Consider the following 17,911-nt stretch of genomic DNA (forward strand, 5'->3'; position numbering starts at 1 on the left):
AGTAGAAAAATCTGAAGTAAGATTATTTTTAAAAAACAAAATAAACATGAGGGTGTAGGTTGAAGTGGGGTTAGCTTTTTGTAGCTCAAGATTTTAGTGCTCCCTGAAGAGTTGTCCTTCATCAGCTCTCTCAAAGGCCAAAACTGGGTACTATTAAAGACAGTACTAGAGGGAATGAATTGCATGTGGCCCAATGCAACAATTCTGTTTCCAAGACATTAATTACTCCTCTCCCTTCAAAACCACCCCCATAAATACAACCTCTCCTGACAGAAAGAATCCCCAAATCACAGACTGGTTTTAGTTGGAAGGGACATTAAAGATCATCGAGTTCCAATTTCCCTGCCATTGGCAGGGACACCTTCCACTACACTAGGTCGCTCAAAGCCCTGTCCAACCTGGCCTTGAACATTTCCACGGATGGCACAGCCACAGCTTCTCTGGGCAACCTGTGCAATTGCCTCACCACCCTCACAGTAAAGAATTTCTTCCTTACATCTAATCTAAATCCCTTTCATTTCAAAGCCATTACCTCTAGCCTAAATACCCTTGTAAATCATTCTTTTTCAGTTTCCTTGTAGTCCCCCCTTAGGTACTGGAAGGCTTCTATAAAGTCTCTCTGAAGCCTGATCTTCTCCAGGCTGAACAAGCCCGACTCCCTCAGCCTGTCTTCATAGGAGAGGTGCTTCCGCTCTCTGATCATCTTTGGGGCCCTCCTCTGGACTCACTGCAACAGGTCCACGTCCTTCTTGTGTTGGGGGCCTCAGAGCTGAACGCAGTACTCTCGAGGGGGTCTCATGAGAGAGGAGCAGAGGGGAGTAATCACCTCCCTTGACCTGCTGGTCACACTTCTTTTGATGCACCCCAGCATATGTTTGGTTTTCTTGGCTGCAAGTGCACATTGCCTGGTCCTGTTGAGATTTTTGTCAACCAACGCCCCCAAATCCTTCTCCTCAGGGCTGCTTTCAATCCAGTGTCTGCCCAGCCTGTATTTGTGTTTAGGGTTGTCCTGACCTAGGTGCAAGATCTTGCACTCGGCCTTGTTGAACTTCATGAGGTTTGCCTGGGCCCACCTCTCAAGACTGTCGAGGTCTCTCTGGATGATATCCATTCCCTCCAGCCTGTCAACTGCACCGCATAGCTTGGTGTCATCAGCAAACTTGCTGAGGGTGCACTCAATCCCACTGTCCATGTAAAAAATTAAAGAAGATAAACAGTGCTGGTCCCAACACCGAATCCTGACATTAAATTTGTGCAGAGAGCTACTTCTGGAACATACTGTATTAACGTGGGGCTACCCTGAAAGGAGAAACCTATGAACTATGACATAGTGATACCATAGCACAAGCACCTGCTTCAACGACATGGATACCAGTCTCCGCATCCTATTGCCTTCCACTTTACAGACTTGTCACCTTTATCAGGGCCATCCCATGTGAACAGGCTTACCTTGCACCATGCTGTTCATTTCAATACTTAACAGAGAGATTGAGAAAAGATACAAATATAATAGGTAAGAAAATTAACAATTTTCTAGACTAAAAAAAACGAATGAAAAATAACAAAATAAAAATTAAGGAAGCTCATGAAGCAATGTAAAATTAAAGTATTTCAACAATTTTTATTTTTTTTTCAACCAGATATTCAGCACGGTTTCCCAACATCCTTACTTGTGGATGGAAGCAAAATTTTCAGGAATTGAGTCATGTTTTAGCAACTGAACACCCATAATGAAACAAGAATCCAACAGTATGCTGAGGAGTAAGTATTCGGAACAAGAGGAATTTCCAGTTCCTGAACATACAGATTTAATGATATTCAAAAATAAATGGTCTTCTATGCATGTGTTCAGTCATCAGATTCAAAATATGACCTGAAAACTTTAGTTCCTTCAGACCATACATACTATTAATGACATTGAGAGACTTAGTAAGTGGTGTGGTTTTGGCTGGGATAAAGTTAATTTTCTTCCTAGTGGCTGGTGCAGTGCTGTGTTTTGGCTTTAGTCTGAGAACAGTGCTGATAACACACTGATGTTTTAGTTGTTGCTCAGTAGCACTTACACTGATCAAGGACTTTTCAGTCTCTCATGCTCTGCCAGTGAGAAGACGCACAAGAAGCTGGGAGGGAGCAGAGACAGGACACCTGACCCAAACTAGCCAAAGAGATAATCCATAACACAGCACGTCATGCTTGGTATGGAAACTGGCGGTAGCTGTCTGGGAGGCGCCAATCACTGCTTGGGGCTAAGATGGGCATTGGTCAGCAGGTGATGAGAAATTACACTGTGCATCAGTTGCTGGGTTTTTTGGTTTGGTTTGGTTTGGTTGGGTTTTGTTTGTTTGTTGGGTTTTGTTGTTTTGAGTTTTCTTTTGGTTGGTTGGTTGGTTGGTGGGGGGAGAAAGTGTTATTTCTTTCTAGACTCATGAGAACTGTGTAATTCTAAGATATTTCATTTCCTTTTTTTTTCTTTTCCTCTTAATTGACCCACAAAGCCTCACAAAGCTGCTATCAGTTATTCTTAGAGATGTACGGAACCGAATGCAGGCCTCATGTTTCTCATTAGTTCAACATTCAGGTTCAAAATCTGTTGCAACATTAGGAGTGGAATAAAATAAAATAAAATAAAATTCTAGAATTATCATCACTTAAGCTTACCTGCACTAGTAAAAGAAGTGTCATTTACATGAAGCTACGTAAAGAATTCACGTAAAGCCATTTATTCACCAAATTATGATATCTTTTCTCCCTCTTCAAAATGCCTACAAATTTATGACTGCACATGTAAATGATCGTTACAAACATTTTCAGAGATCCCACAGCTTTCATTAATCATAGTGAAACAAAATGTGTGAGGGTTTGTGTGTGGCTGGGGGTTTCTTCTGGCCCAATTGAAAGAACCTGCTTCTACGCTAATTTATCCCATAATGTGAGGCTTTGTTTTCACTTAAGTTTTAGCAGTTTAATGAGGTTTGCTTGTTTTATATTATTAATAATTAATTATAACTATTATTCTCTTTAAGCACAAAGTGTTACTATATTGCAAATGCCAGCAGACAAGGTTTTAGCACAGAGGAAGAAATAGAAAACCAGAGAAAGATTTAGAAAAAACAAGCTGGGTATGATTGAACTTCAACTATTGAAAGAAGAATGTATTATTTCTACAGTTCTTTTACCAGCATTCACAAATCACTACCACCTCTTTCAACAAAGAAATTGCCTTCTAAAAATGAAAAAGGCATAAATTTTTTTTCCCAAATTATTTACCAGTATTTCAAGATGTTTATACACTCTAGAAAGCAGAGATACCGGCTAATACGCTGAATGTTCGTAACATAAATAAGAGAGCTGTATGGCAATATGAAATGCCAAGTGCCAGAAAATTATTAAACTTTTTTCCTGTTAAATTCTGAAATGTTAAGGTGTCTGCTTCCTGTGGAAATCCATTTCAGACAATTCCTTTTGGGTGCAAACTGCTCAAGATGCCATAAATAATTCCTGCAGCTCCAGTCAAGTAATAGCATGTCACCAACTGCAGAGGAAAAAAGAGAAGTCTGGAGCACTGTTCACAAAAAGTGCCAGCTAGGAGTGCTCTGGGACTAAGGTGCGCAGCATCCTCAATGACTAGTAATGAAAAAAGGTCGAAAAATCAGTGTGAAATGGCCCCACCTTAACCAAAAGCAGAATATATTTTTTTTTTTTTTATTCTTCTTTAAAGGAATAAGTCAGAACATTTGACATTAACTAGAGTAAAAGAGAAACAGAAAGCAGTCCTTGCTTTCTGGTGAGGACACAGAGGTGACTGCATAAACAGGACAGAGATAAATTATAACTGTTTAACAAACAGTATTATTCTGGCAGTTTATAGCTTCAGCTCAAATTGGAATTGCATTGATTCAGATAACCCTGCTGCAATGATACAGGGTTTTAGCATCAATTTTTAATGCAATTAATCTGCTCTCTAGTTATTTGATTTTTTTTTTGTATCCTGTTTACTATACTAGGCATGTAAAGAGTTCCTCTTTCAGCCTGTATGTGCAGGGGTATGCATATATACTAACAACCTTATTGCAGTAAGCTTACTAGCCTACAGTCAAGACAGACTCAACAAGCAATGATATAATTTTCAAAGACACACCTAAATGGAAGCATTTTTGACTTCAATGAAGCTGCCAAAAAAAACAAGCAATGCTGAGTTAAGGGTTTTGTAAACCAAAGAATCCCTTCTCTTTTTAAATCAATAACCACATGCAACCATGTTACAGCCTCCATTTTACTGGCTTTCAAAAGTAAAGGTGGCAATACTAGAAAGCAGCATGATTAAAGTCTATAAAGCAACTGATATCACCTATGGTTTCTATGAAAAATCTCATAAAAATACATATTCCAAATAAATAAAATGTGTTCTGCAAAGAAATAAAAAACAAAACATCACCACCAAGTCCTCCACAGCTAACAGATACTGCACATTTGCAGTAGGAAACTTGAGAAATACTGAACCACAAGATCCTTTCCCCCACTTGAAAAGTCTGAATTTTTTCACACAACAAATGCTTCCTGACATGTCTTCAGCAGGACCCCTGGGTAATCTAGAACATCCTTCAAACTGTTTCAGAAAAGACTGCTAGACTAAGTTAACAAAGATTTTTTTATCTAGTGGATCTCTTCTTGAACACCCTGAAGAATGACACCTCACTGACCTCTCCTGCCAGGCGCTCATATAGAAGCATAGAACCAACTAGGTTGAAAAAGACCTTAAATAGCACCAAGTCCAACTGTTACCTGAGGACTGCCAAGGCCTCCACTAAACCACGCCACTAAGGGCTTCCTCTACGTAGTTTTTGAACACTTCCAGGGACAGCAACTCCACCACTTCCCTGGGAAGTCTGTTGTAAGGCTGGATCACCCTTTTGGTGAAGAAATTTTTCCTAATACCCAATCTAAACCTCCCCTGGCGCAGCTTGAGGCTGTAACCTCTTGTCCTATCACTTGTTACTTTTTGTCTAATTAAGCTCTCCATTAGAAAGCATTCCTTTTTAATTTGGGGTCATTACTTCTTGTTAGACCACCCATGATTACCTTTAACAATTCCTCCTCCTCTTATGCTTCTTCTCAAGTATTTATATTCCTTTAGGAAGGCTGTATATAGCACATTCCTGAGATCTTTCTCATTGGGTCTTGCTCTCCAATCCTTTTATTATTTTTGTCACCCCTCTCTAAACCATTTTCCATGTATTCATGTCAGTATGCAGGCTAGAGCCCTTACTGATAAAAGCAATCCATACAAATATGCCTCCACTACTTGCAACCAAAAAAAAATGTCTCTATTGATAAGTGGAAGAGGCAAGTGAAGTCTTTGCAAAGAGGGAGACTTATGAGTCTTGGATCCCATGCCTGTGCCAGAAATAACAGAATAACTGAAAGTAATAAATCTCCTTTCCATTTTTGCACTGCTACCTTTTCTTCTTTTTTTTTTCCTATATATTGCCTTGCAAGGAAATCACATCTTCAAAATATGAAACAATTTTTGCTCCTACATGCATACCTATTACAACTGAGAATTCTTTTGCATATGAATTAAGCAATGGAACCAGGGCAAATATATTGGGGATTTTTGCAGGTGGAGAAGGGAACATTTTTCACAAAATTATTAAAGAGAGACACACTGTCTTTAGATTAAGTTTGTTTTAATCCCAAAGTGACCTTTTAATGGAAAACCTAGAGTAGCTAACATTTAAAAAATGCATTTACTTTCTGTTTTGATTTTTTTTATAAAGGCTGATTCCATATTTATACTTCTAACACTGAAAAGATTTTTTGTCTCTCTATTCTTACAAACAAAGCAATTTCATGGAAGAATAATAAGCTTTGAAAACTTACAAAATGTCAGTAATTTCTGCTGCCCCAAGTTTGACACATGACAGAAACAGGCATTGAGGATACTAAGTAAGTAAAGTGAAAATGATGCCTAAAATTAAAGAAATAATTCTAAAATTGAGGAGTTAGAATTTCAAAAGTTTCACATATGACATGTCAGAGCGACCTAACTCTGTGCATCCAGTCAGATGAGATCATCCAAGAGATAAGCAGGGATGAAATCTGTATCCATAAATTTAGCAGGAAAAATGTATCACTTGCAATATTGAAAGAGACAAAATAAATCTTGTACTAGCTTCTAATGACTGACATCTATAAGTTTTGCTAAGAAAAATTTGTTAAAACCATTTCCATCATGGTTCATACTCCAGAGGCTGTCCAAGAAAATCTTATTTTTGTTTGGCATTCCCCAAGAGTTTTCATGTGTAACACCTGGCTTTTATGATTCTATGTTATTAGCTAATGGACTTTAATAAGATCTAGTTTTTCAGGTATTTTTCCCCTGCTACAAAATATCAGCTCAGCAAAACCAAAAAACTTAACAAGAAACCTCTTTTTCACGTGGAACTTTCCATTTCCAGAAATTAATGGAAACAAAGTTTGAAATCCAATTTATTCTCATTGTTCTTAAGCTCTTATTTGTAATTTGAGCTAAAATAGAAAAGATTAAAATCAATATACCCCAAATTTAAAAATAAACTGTGTTAATTTTCTTCTTGGGTTACTACTTACATATTTTAGAGACATAAATACTTTTCCAAAACAGAAAAGGGAAATTGTTTCAGAACAACTTCCAAGGTGAGGAGCTGGACTGGTAACAACATTATTTAGTATATAGTTATACACTACCTACAGCATGAAATATTAACTGTGGAAATAAGTAAAGATTCGAATGCACTTACTGCTGCACGTTATGAATTATGTATTTCTGTAATTTACTAAGAATACCTATTTCATTTAAGCTGAAAGTTGTTATTCTAGACTCTCTGGAATTGTGCTGTAGATAATTAGTTGAGGAATCCGTTATTGCAAGCCTCCATAAAATGTAAGCCCAGCCTCTGCTAGTGAAGGAGTCTTCCCGAAACCTTGCGCCTCGCAGCTTAAGTCTTTTGAGAGTTCCTTTCTAAGATGTAAATTTTCTTTCTATAAAGCTTTTCTGAATCAATTGAGATTCAATATAAGAAGATTGCCAAATAAATTACTTTTCATTTCTGCCCACAGTTAAACTCCTGCAAGGATCTGGAAATGTATCAGGATCATTAGCCTTAATGCCTATAATACACACTGCTTTAAGGTGAAGTGAGTAGTAAAACAGTTTAATACATTAGCCTCTGCTCTTGAGACCCACAGGGTCCTCGCAGTGCATGCACGTAACTCTTATGGACATTTCTGAAGCCTTATGCACTCAAGGGGGACAGACTTTCTACCCAGCTTGGGTCTCAATAAAACACGTGTTGATGTCTTTTCAATACCTGGTTTGGATACATTGTTAGAACTCAATGTAAAACTAAGCAATGTGTATTTTTGCCAGAGCCTATTATGAAGCAAATAAAATCACTGACTGAGCTGCATATAGCTTACTGTACTTTGAGAGCAAGTACTCCCCGATTCCTCTACTGAAAATCTCTGTGTATGCACAAACACAAGTAGAAATCATGTCTGTATTTAGTCTTTCCCAGCTACCCATTTGCCTAATTTATTTACCATAAAATTTACCCTATTGATTTAAAAATCACTGATGAACATAAATGTGGAGAATTTACTTATGCTAATATGATAAAAAAAAAAAAAACACAAAAAAAAAAAATCAAGTTAAACTAGCTCTTTTTTTTTTTTTAATCCAGCAGGCTTTGATGCAGCAAAATTGATAACTAGAAACAGACTTCATCCAAAGTTTAATTTATTGGGTCAGTATTATCCCTGGTTAGTTAAAATAAAAAGAATTAAACCAACCTACTTCATTGCCAAATTCCTAGCTAATGAATACACATAAACTTATACTGAGGATCCAACTCTCATGCACAATGCTGATCTATAAAACATTGCAGACTAGTTAATCATTTAATGTTTAAAAAGCTAGATAAAACTAGCTCATGCCAAAAATTAGCCCACAGCACAATATTAATTACAAGTTTGCCCAACAGCTAACTCCCTGCCTTATTTAGCATACTTGATTTCAAGGAACCATTAAGGAAATAAAAAAAAGACAAACACATAATTCCTGCTTCATACTTTATAAACAACTCTGTGACTCAGCTTGCAAATATCAATAACATGCCTTTTTAATATGAATTTGAAGATTTCCGCAGTAAAGATGACTCAGGCACATTATATTTCTTTTCTAATAGACTATAGTAGATGTTCTTGTCACTTATCAACTGTGATTGAAATCCAGGTATGGAAGATGACTGGAAAAATAGAATTGTCCCATAAATCTGCATAGTATACTAAGAGGGCCCACCTGGCCCAGGCTATCCCAGTTTGCCTTAACCACAAAGTATGCATTACATGGAGTACCTGTTACTTCCATTCCCTGGCATTAAAATCTGGCAGTCTTATTCGACATTTACCAAACAGCACTGTCAAAATCTACCACTTCAGAAAACATGGCAAGGTGTCACATAAGCCATCATATATGTTCCTGAAATGTTAATGATAAAAACTGTGCACTGACCTCATTAATAAAAGTCTGGGCTCCCCGTGGGCTTAGGAGTAAGATAGCCCTTCGCAATGTGTCCCGATAGCGGTTCAGCTCTTCTGTTTTCATGGTAGTGAAAAGGTTGGCAAAGACTCTGCTGATGTTCCTGTCCACTTTTTGTAATGACACATCAAGTCCCAGTCTTGAGGCCTGATCAAGAAATCCCTGCAGTCCACGTATATCTGTAACACAGGAGAGGGGGCGGGGAGAGGGGGTAGGAGAGGAAAAAAAAAGAACCACTGCATCAACCTTCACCAATTAGGCAAATATCTCTAATTAGCTGGAAAAAGACTTTTTATTCCTGTACTGCTGTCAGGAGAAGAGTATTCCATCTTCCACAGCCATCTGCCACAGCTCCCTTTCACAGATAGCGCTTAACAGGGAAATTCTATCAATTACCTTTCCCTGGAAAACTCCGAATGTCTCTTTGGAAGAGCCAGTTCATGTATTTGGGTGGCTGTATGTAACTCCCCAGAAGCTCAAGGCCACAGGGCCTAACACTGCACAAACAAAAAGACAGTCCAACCCCAACAATATCACAGTTCAAATGCAGAAATCCAGGAACAGCAGGGAGACAAATCATTCACTCCTAAGCTTCTCTCCTTCCACCATATATTGAAGGTTAAAAAACAAAACAAACAAACAAACAAAAAACAACACCAAAACCAACCAACCAAAAAAAAAAAAAACAACAAAAAAAAAACAACAAAAAAAACCACAAAGCTTTCAGTAGGGGAAATGCTGCAAATGAGCACTTTCAAAGCCCATTCCATTGAGCTCTGTCCCTCAACTTCAAGCTGAATGGAAAAAAAAAACCACAAAAACAAAACCAGAAAGGTATTTCCCTAATCACATTTGTTAGGACACTAGTATGGAAGAACACACATTTCATATTATGTTCATGATGGAATCTGTTCAAACTGTGCTCTATCTTAATGAATTTCAGCTTTTTCCTGTAATAAATGTCTGAGGTTTTATTTTGTAGTGAAATTTAGAGCAAGAAAAAGGTCAAAGTTTATAGTGAGCCAGGTTGCTTTCAAAATTGACAGTGACCCAATCACAGCTGTACCATGTCATTAGCAGCCCTTAATTTTATGTGAAGCATATATAATTTGCCTTGAATAAGAAAATTTTTATTCCCCTTTTCTCACATTCCTTTCTCACACTTTTATCATCAAATATCAGCTCATGGGTGAAGCTCAATGGTGTAAGTTACATTACATTCATAAATCTCACAATAAACCCCACACTTCAGAAAACTTGACTGTAACTCTAACGATCTCTGTTACAAATTACATTATAACGACTGGTGGGTTGGGGTTTTGTTTTAAATTCTGGAAGTAAGCATCTGATTAAATTCTACATCTCAATACCACAGACACCGTCAAAGTCAGGAGACTGAAAAACAGTTTGATTCGAGTCAGTAGCATTCCTTGATGCCCCATCTGAGAGGGCTGTTAGACCATCACCAACCTTGGTGTTGCATGGCCATAGAATACAGATTTGAAGTTCTCTTTTCTCTCCCTAAAAAACAACGTATGAGACATGATACAAGTAACACCTTGCAAGAACACACCAGTTAAAGAATTTAGCTCATGTACAAGCACAATATATTGGAGCCAACAACGTAACGATCGAACAATAGATCCAAAAGGAAAACACTGAAATTTAGCCTGAGTAGCTTTGTACTTCTATTCAAATATGGGAATGCCCGTTAATATGATAACTTCAGCTTCAGAAAATAGCCCATTTACAGAGAAACATCAGAAAGGAATAGAAATTAAGCTAGGGATGAGCCAACTGCAGCAGAATCTTTACTGCCTTTTTAACTCAAGCTTAGTTAATAAGATTATCATTCCAGCCAGCCCCACCATCAGGAAAGGTGTACTCAAGAAGGTCTTGCTGGTGACTTAGGCAAGTCTATAGCAATTTTATCACACTGACAAATACCTACTAGATTTGCTTACTGTATAAAATCCTGAGTCACTGAGGAAAGCAAGAGGTTTATTGTTATGCAGGCATTTCTGGAAAATGCCAGAAGACTTCAGACTTCTAGAACTGCTAAATGTTGCACATGTGCTGAAATAATGACGGACAAACAACTACTGTTTATAGGTCAAAGTATTTGACAGAAGTTGTCAAGCTTAGTTTGGATTTTGTTAATTTAAATCCAGTAAACTAGCGTTCATTACTATACCTTTGCTTACTATATGGATTGATGATACATGAAACACTGAGATTTTTCAATTATCTTAGAATCATAGAATAGTTAGGGTTGGAAAGGACCTTAAGATCATCAAGTTCCACCTCCCCTGCCATGGGCAGGGACACCTCACACTAAACCAAGTTGCCCAAGGCCTCGTCCAACCTGGTCTTGAACACTGCCAGGGATGGAGCATTCACAACCTCCCTGGGCAACCCATTCCAGTGCCTCACTGCCTTCACATTAAAGAACTTCTTTGTTATATTTAAGCTAAACTTCCCCTGTTTAAGTTTAAACCCATTACCCTTTGTCCTATCCCTACAGTCCCTAATGAAGGGTCACTACCCAGCATCCCTATAGGCCTCCTTCAGATACTGGAAGGCTGCTATGAGGTCTCCACACAGCCTTCTCTTCTCCAGGCTGAACAGCCCCAACTTCCTCAGCCTGTCTTCATACGGGAGGTGCTCCAGTCCCCTGATCATCCTCGTGGCCCTCCTCTGGATTTGTTCCAACAGTTCCATGTCCTTTGTATGTTGAGGACACCAGAACTGCACACGGTACTCCAGGTGAGGTCTCACGAGAGCAGAGTAGAGGGGCAGGATCACCTCTTTAGACCTGCTGGTCACACTCCTTTTGATGCAGCCCAGGATACAGTTGGCTTTCTGGGCTGGGAGCACACGCTGCCAGCTCACGTTAATTTTCTCATCAACCAACACCCCCAAGTCCTTCTCTGCAGGGCTTCTCTGAATCTCTTCTCTGCCCAACCTGTAGCTGTGCCTGGGATTGCTCCAACCCAGGTGTAAGACCTTGCACTTGACATGGTTAAACTTCATGAGGTTGGCATCAGCCCTCCTCACAAGCGTGTTGAGGTCCCTCTGGATGGCATTCCTTCCCTCCAGTGTATCAACCGAAACCACACAGCTTGGTGTCATCAGCAAACTTGCTGAGGGCGCACTCAATCCCACTGTCCATGTCACCGACAAAGATGTTGAACAAGACCGGTCCCAACACCGATCCCTGAGGGACGCCACTGGTTACTGGTCTCCAGCTGGACATTGAGCCATTGACCACAACTCTTTGTGTGCGGCCATCCAGCCAGTTCTTTATCCACTGAGTGATCCATCCATCAAATTGATGTCTCTCCAACATAGAGACACACAAGGATGTTGTGTGGGACAGTGTCGAATGCTTTACACAAGTCCAGGTAGATGACATCAACTGCTCTACCCCTGTCCATCAGTTCTGTAGCCCCATCATAGAAGGCCACCAAATTGGTCAGGCAGGATTTGCCCTTAGTGAAGCCATGCTGGCTGTCACCAACCACCTTGCTGATTTTCATGTGCCTTAGCATGCCTTCCAGGAGAATCTTGCCAGGCACAGCGGTGAGACTGACTGGTCTGTAATTCCCTGGGTCATCCATTTTCCCCTTCTTGAAAATGGGGGTTATATTTCCCTTTTTCCAGTCATAGGGAACTTCACCTGACTGCCATGATTTCTCAAATATGATGGCCAGCAGCTTCACAACTTCATTCACCAGCTCCTTCAGGACCCACGGATGGATCTCATCAGAACCCATGGACTTGTACACATTCAGATTTTTAAGATGGTCTCGAACCAGATCCTCTCCTACAGTGGGCACAAGGTCTTCATTCTCACAGTCCCTGCGTCTGCCTTCCAAGACTTGGCTGGTGTGGTCAGAGCCTTTGCCAGTGAAGACAGAGGGAAAGAAGTCATTCAGAACCTGAGCCTTCTCCAAATCCTGTGTAGCTGCGTAGTAATTATGTTCAGTCCTTCAAAATTACTGCAGTGCCTGACAAGCAGTAAGAAAATTCCCTTTTTATAGTTTAGTAATGACTTGTCTTTTTGTGCAAGCACCTGAAGTTATCACTGCACAAAGAAAATCTGTTTACAAAAGAGTAACTGTGCTGATGTTACTACGTTTCTTTTGCATTATGTCTCAGCTCCCCTGCTGAACTACTGGTTAGAAATAATTGTTGCAGACCAGTGCAAAATACTCGATGCATATGGTAAGAATATTTGGTCTTGGAAGGATATCTTGTATTCCCTTATAAATTTTTACCCCCAAGGAAAACAGACTATTTCCCAGTTCAAAAAAAGTGAAAGAATTCAGACTTTTCCCAGGTTGAGAATAAAACAAACTGAGATGGAAGAGACTGTCCAAGCTCAAGTGTACAAGCACAATCTGTCAGTTTTTCACAAATAGAAGAGAATGTGAATTTATTCAGTGTTGGCAATTAGAATTAACTGCATGGCTGTATCTTCCTGAATGCTGACATGCTTGTTCTTACATGACACTAGGGAGGAGGAGAAGGCTTGGTGGGAATTCAGAGGAGGAAGCAGGAACTGAAGAGAAGTGTTTCCAGAAGTGACTATTTTAGGTGCCTATCGAATGGAATTTTTTTCACAAATAATTATTTGCAGCCATTACTAACAGGATATAATTTCTTAAAATATATCAGTACATAAATGCACAAACACATGCCATATGCAGGAGCATTTGTTTATAAATCGTAATAAATTAGGCTTGGTTTTATTTTATTTTACATATCACATATGAAAGTGAGCTTGATGCCCTCATTTTTTTCTCCTCCATTTAGTAGATCACAAATCCATGCAACATAAAAGAAAAATTGAGCTTTGTTCAATGACAGCTCAAACAGAAATATTCATAGAAACAGTAATAAATTTCTTTCCACTTCTCATAATTTAGAACAGTTAATTCTTTATTTTCTTCAGCACCCAAGGAGTTGTAAAATTGTAAAATTCAGAGAATTTAATAAAAATAAAGTATTCTATAAATGCTTTTATCTGTTAAAATAATGTACTTTGTCTCTTGTAGTCTCAACAGTGGCCTTTTATTAAAAAGTTCAGATTTTAGCATTAGAGAGTTAACCTGAACTGTTACTAATAAAATAATTCCTTGTGCCCATTTATTTCTTACTTTATAGGAAAGTACAGCAAATCCAAACTCAATCACAGTCAAACACTTCTGTCTGAACATATGACAAATGAAAGACCAGTCTGCTGTAACTACACAACCTACAGCTATCTCTGTCTTCAATTTTCTAACTAGTTGCTTTTACTCAGGTGTAGTCTACATTCAACCATAAAAATCACATAGTACTATTTTAATCATCTAATTGCCTACCTGGTTTTCACATGTCCAACATGCAGAATTTCAGAGACAATATTTGAAAATTTCTCTGTAGAGAACATCAGTTTCTTGAAGATGATGCAACACCTGCACTCCAGAAGGAAAATGAATGTACCCTATACAGAATGCACGCAGGCAAGCACTTCTCTAAAGTGATCTGTAAAACCATATAATAATTGGATATGTTTATAATACTCCAGTGTCAAGCACAACCATGTAAAATTAGGCTGGAATTGGAACTAACTCACTAGAGCTTCGTAAGAAAAGCAAACTTCTTTTGAACTTTGTATCTCTTCTGTTACATGTGGCTGGAGAGAGAATTTCTGTGACTGAGAGCCTTCTTCCTAAGTGGCAGATACAGCATATGTTCAGGTCTGACAACAGAAAAATGAGGCAATTGCAGAGATAACTATTACAAGGAAGGAAGGAAAGCCTTGATGCACTGCTAAGATATTAATTTTGTCACTCCGACTACAAAACTAATGCTCACCATAAAAAATACTGAACTATAAGGAATAAAAAGTGTATTATTTCCTGCTGGAGGTTAGGCTGGTCACTGCACTGGTTGACTAGAACACAAAAATGTAAGAATAGTACTAAATGTGGCATTAGCTACCTATATGCTTATTGCCATCTACAAAATAATTCTTTTATTATCTATAATCTTGCTTATATAAAAAGATTGCAGTCTGCCACAGAATTTATCTTTCATAAATTCACACAATCCAATTCTAGGCCTTGACACTAAGCTTTAAGCTATTATTTTTCTGTGAAACAGCTGTGTGATTGGGCACAGCTGGCCTTTAAGGATGGCTCATTGTAGAAAGAAATTTCCAGGAGGTAGAGTACATTATATCCTCTTTTCAACACCAGTTCCTAACCCCACTTGACAGAGTTAGAGGCAGCACATGGCCATGAAACATTTCACTTTGGGTAGAAAACAGCTGGAAGCAAACTTAAGTACCAAGCTGGAGCTGAAGGCAAGGCTAAAGAAGCACCAAGAAATAAAATTCACACATACTTTCATTCTTATCCATCACCAAGTAAGTTCTGTGAGGACTGAAGTATTGTCACTAAGTTCTATTTTCAAATGACCTATACTTACAAGTTTTTAAGATGAAAAAAGTAAATAAGTGTGAAAAACAATTAGATCAGGTAGGAATTGCTGGTGTTTCTGGTTTTCTCGTTTGCAGCTTGTAGGCTCTACACTTCATACTTTTCTCCAAGTGTTAGTTTTATTTGAGCACCAGCTTGGTGATATATTTAAAGTAGTGAAAAGAGTTTAATTATTTTAGTATTTACCCACTTGTTCACCTTTTCCAATAATTTAGAAACAGTATCAAGGGATTTTTCCTTGTAATTAAGCTCCAAGAGAAGACAAAAAATCACTATTTTTTACTTTTAATACAAAGATACTCTGCTTTATTGTAGCCTTCTCTCTCTTAACTGCAAATTGGATGGAATACTTCCCACTTATTTTTCCATTTCTTAAGAAAGAATAAAATAAACATTCTAGGATTCACCAACATGGAAGATAACCTATAAGCACTCTGAAACTAGTTTCCATTTCAGTTTCATGGGTTTAATTCATTTTATCTTTACAGCGGCTCTCATTCCTAATTTTTGCAACTGCAATATGTTTACATAAGAAACCAGGAATAATAAAATTTGTGTTAGAAACAGAGATGCACATCCTGATGATTAGACTCCTGCTGAATTGTAAGCTTTCTCAGTGAACGATTTTGAAGGACATTTTGAGTCCTTACTACAGATAATAACATACTTGAAGGATCTGAATATACTCTAGTATTTTAGGAAACTAAAAGTGGGCATACTTCAGAAGTTGCTCTTATTCTTAAGTTAACAACAAAATTCTCTCCCTTCAAACAATAGAGCAAAGAATACTATTTATGCTTCCAAAAGGGAATTATTTTGTCCAAATTATCTAGAAGAACCAGACTTTGAGAAAGCACTGAAAATTTGAACCTAAAATACTGACAATATGATTTCAGCTGTTCAGAGTCATTAGACCAGAAAGTCTGCTACAATATGTATGACCACATTAATATTAAAATGTAGATGCCCACTGGATCCTAGTGCAAAACTGAAGTGATATTAGTAAGGTATGTTTTCTACTTTTACATTTTTTTCTTTGTTCTTACAATCTCTCTTCAAACATGTCACATCTCTTTCCCACCTACCACATTCCCTCATATGTCTGCCTGCATATTCCCACAATCAGTGCTAATATAATTGCTATCAGCCAGATAATTTTTCTACAAACATTAGAACTCAAATTTTCAAAACAATGTCTGTGATTTAGTCACCTCATTCCTAATTTTCACTTCAAAAACCTGTTGCTAAAAAGTCTTTGCTTTTTTGCATGCTTTTATATACACCAAAGCTCACAGTAACACCTCTGCAATTATATCCCATTTTCTTTATTTTCTAAGAAAATAAGTCAGTAACTGGGTAAGTTATTTACTAGGCAAGTACATATAATAGCTAGTACAATAGCTAGTACAATAAACCAATTACATTGGATTTTTCTATTATTCAGCTTAGATAAGATACCTGTACTAGATGAGGCCAGACAAACAGAATGTCGAAGAGAAGCAGCCATGGAATGATACCTCCCTTTAACATTCTCCCAACAGTTAACAATTTGCAGTGCATGGTATTCCTCAGGTAGGTGTAGTCTTCATGTACTTCCAGGCACTACCCTGGTGTACTTCCACACTGTAACCCCCAATGGCTTTCTCCTGGTGTACTTCCACATTGTAACCCCCACTGGCTTTCTCCTCCTCAGAATAGTAGTTTCCCTTTAAAGCAGTGTAAACTATGAGCATCCAGATGAGTTCACCTTCAGCGTATTAACTTGGATATTTTCAGAATCTCACTGGATTCTCTCCTTTCCCATTTTTACACTTTTCTCTCCTGGATAATTTTACTAACATTGATCAAACACAAAGCAATGTACTAGCACCTGCACTGCCTGACCAAAAGGGCATTACATACTGGCATACAGACCTAGAAGATATGTAGCTTCTTCTTAAAGAGATGAAGGAAAAGCAAGAAATCAGATATTTCTGGAAAGAATAAAGCAGGCTATCAGTAATGTAAACTTTGAAAAATACAGAAAACATTGATTTGCCATTTAAGTCTAGCTCACAGGATGACATTTGATCACCTCTCTGCTGAAACTGAAAACCTTACCACAGCTGTCTTGACACAAGCATCAGGATTAATCAAATGAGAAGGTCTACTCAGAACCCCTTATATCAAAGGCCGAAACTTGTATAATGGCTGCAGAAATTTTTTTGGCCAGTTATACTACCTGCGTCGACTTTGTTATCAGGTTTTTAATTATGAAAAGAACTTTGAATAGAAGCAAACCATAGGTATTGGTAATTTTCACTCCTGAGCAGATGGGGAAAGGACATAATGCACCATAAAGCCAGATGTGTTGCATGCACAAACAGATGTTTTCAGGTTCAACTTATCATAAAAGGCAGACATCACTATTAAAAATATTTAAAAGTTATTCTGCACAACTGATGCTTCATACCCAAACCAGATGATTCAGTCTGAAGCTAACTGGAGCTTCCCAGGAGGCCCAGAAGGCACAAAAACCTTTTAAAGGCTACACAGCCCTTTTGCATTTAGCCTGAAAGGTCAACTACAGGCCTCTCCTGCTGGATGTTAACACTTCACATTCGGAAGTACAAAGTGAAACCACCTCAGGAAATTCATTGCTGTTGGAAAAAATGTGGACATATGCTACAATTGATGTAAAACTGAAACTCACTGACAAACTAGCATTTCTATTCAAATCATCCATTTAATTCTTCCAAGTGCAATAATTGCCAACTCTTTGCCCAATGGTAAACCACTCAAATAAGATGCAATAGTTTCTCACCTCACTACTGCTGTTAATATGATAAAATTCTTTTAAAGA

General features: G+C 38.1%; 1 protein-coding gene across 3 annotated transcripts in view; it reads right to left on the reverse strand.

Annotated features, from left to right (window-relative positions):
• Positions 1-17,911, reverse strand: part of GRID1 (glutamate ionotropic receptor delta type subunit 1) — a 593,210-nt gene that overhangs the window by 227,343 nt on the left and 347,956 nt on the right. For all 3 annotated transcript variants that reach the window (XM_062634051.1, XM_062634050.1, XM_062634052.1), the window contains exon 4: positions 8,552-8,757. In XM_062634051.1, coding sequence (XP_062490035.1) covers positions 8,552-8,757 — 206 coding nt within the window. The remainder of the gene's footprint in view (positions 1-8,551; positions 8,758-17,911) is intronic.

Source organism: Pezoporus occidentalis, unplaced genomic scaffold (assembly GCF_034315485.1).
Source record: "Pezoporus occidentalis ecotype Australia unplaced genomic scaffold, CSIRO_AGI_Poc_V1 ctg41, whole genome shotgun sequence".
Lineage (NCBI taxonomy): Eukaryota > Metazoa > Chordata > Aves > Psittaciformes > Psittacidae > Pezoporus > Pezoporus occidentalis.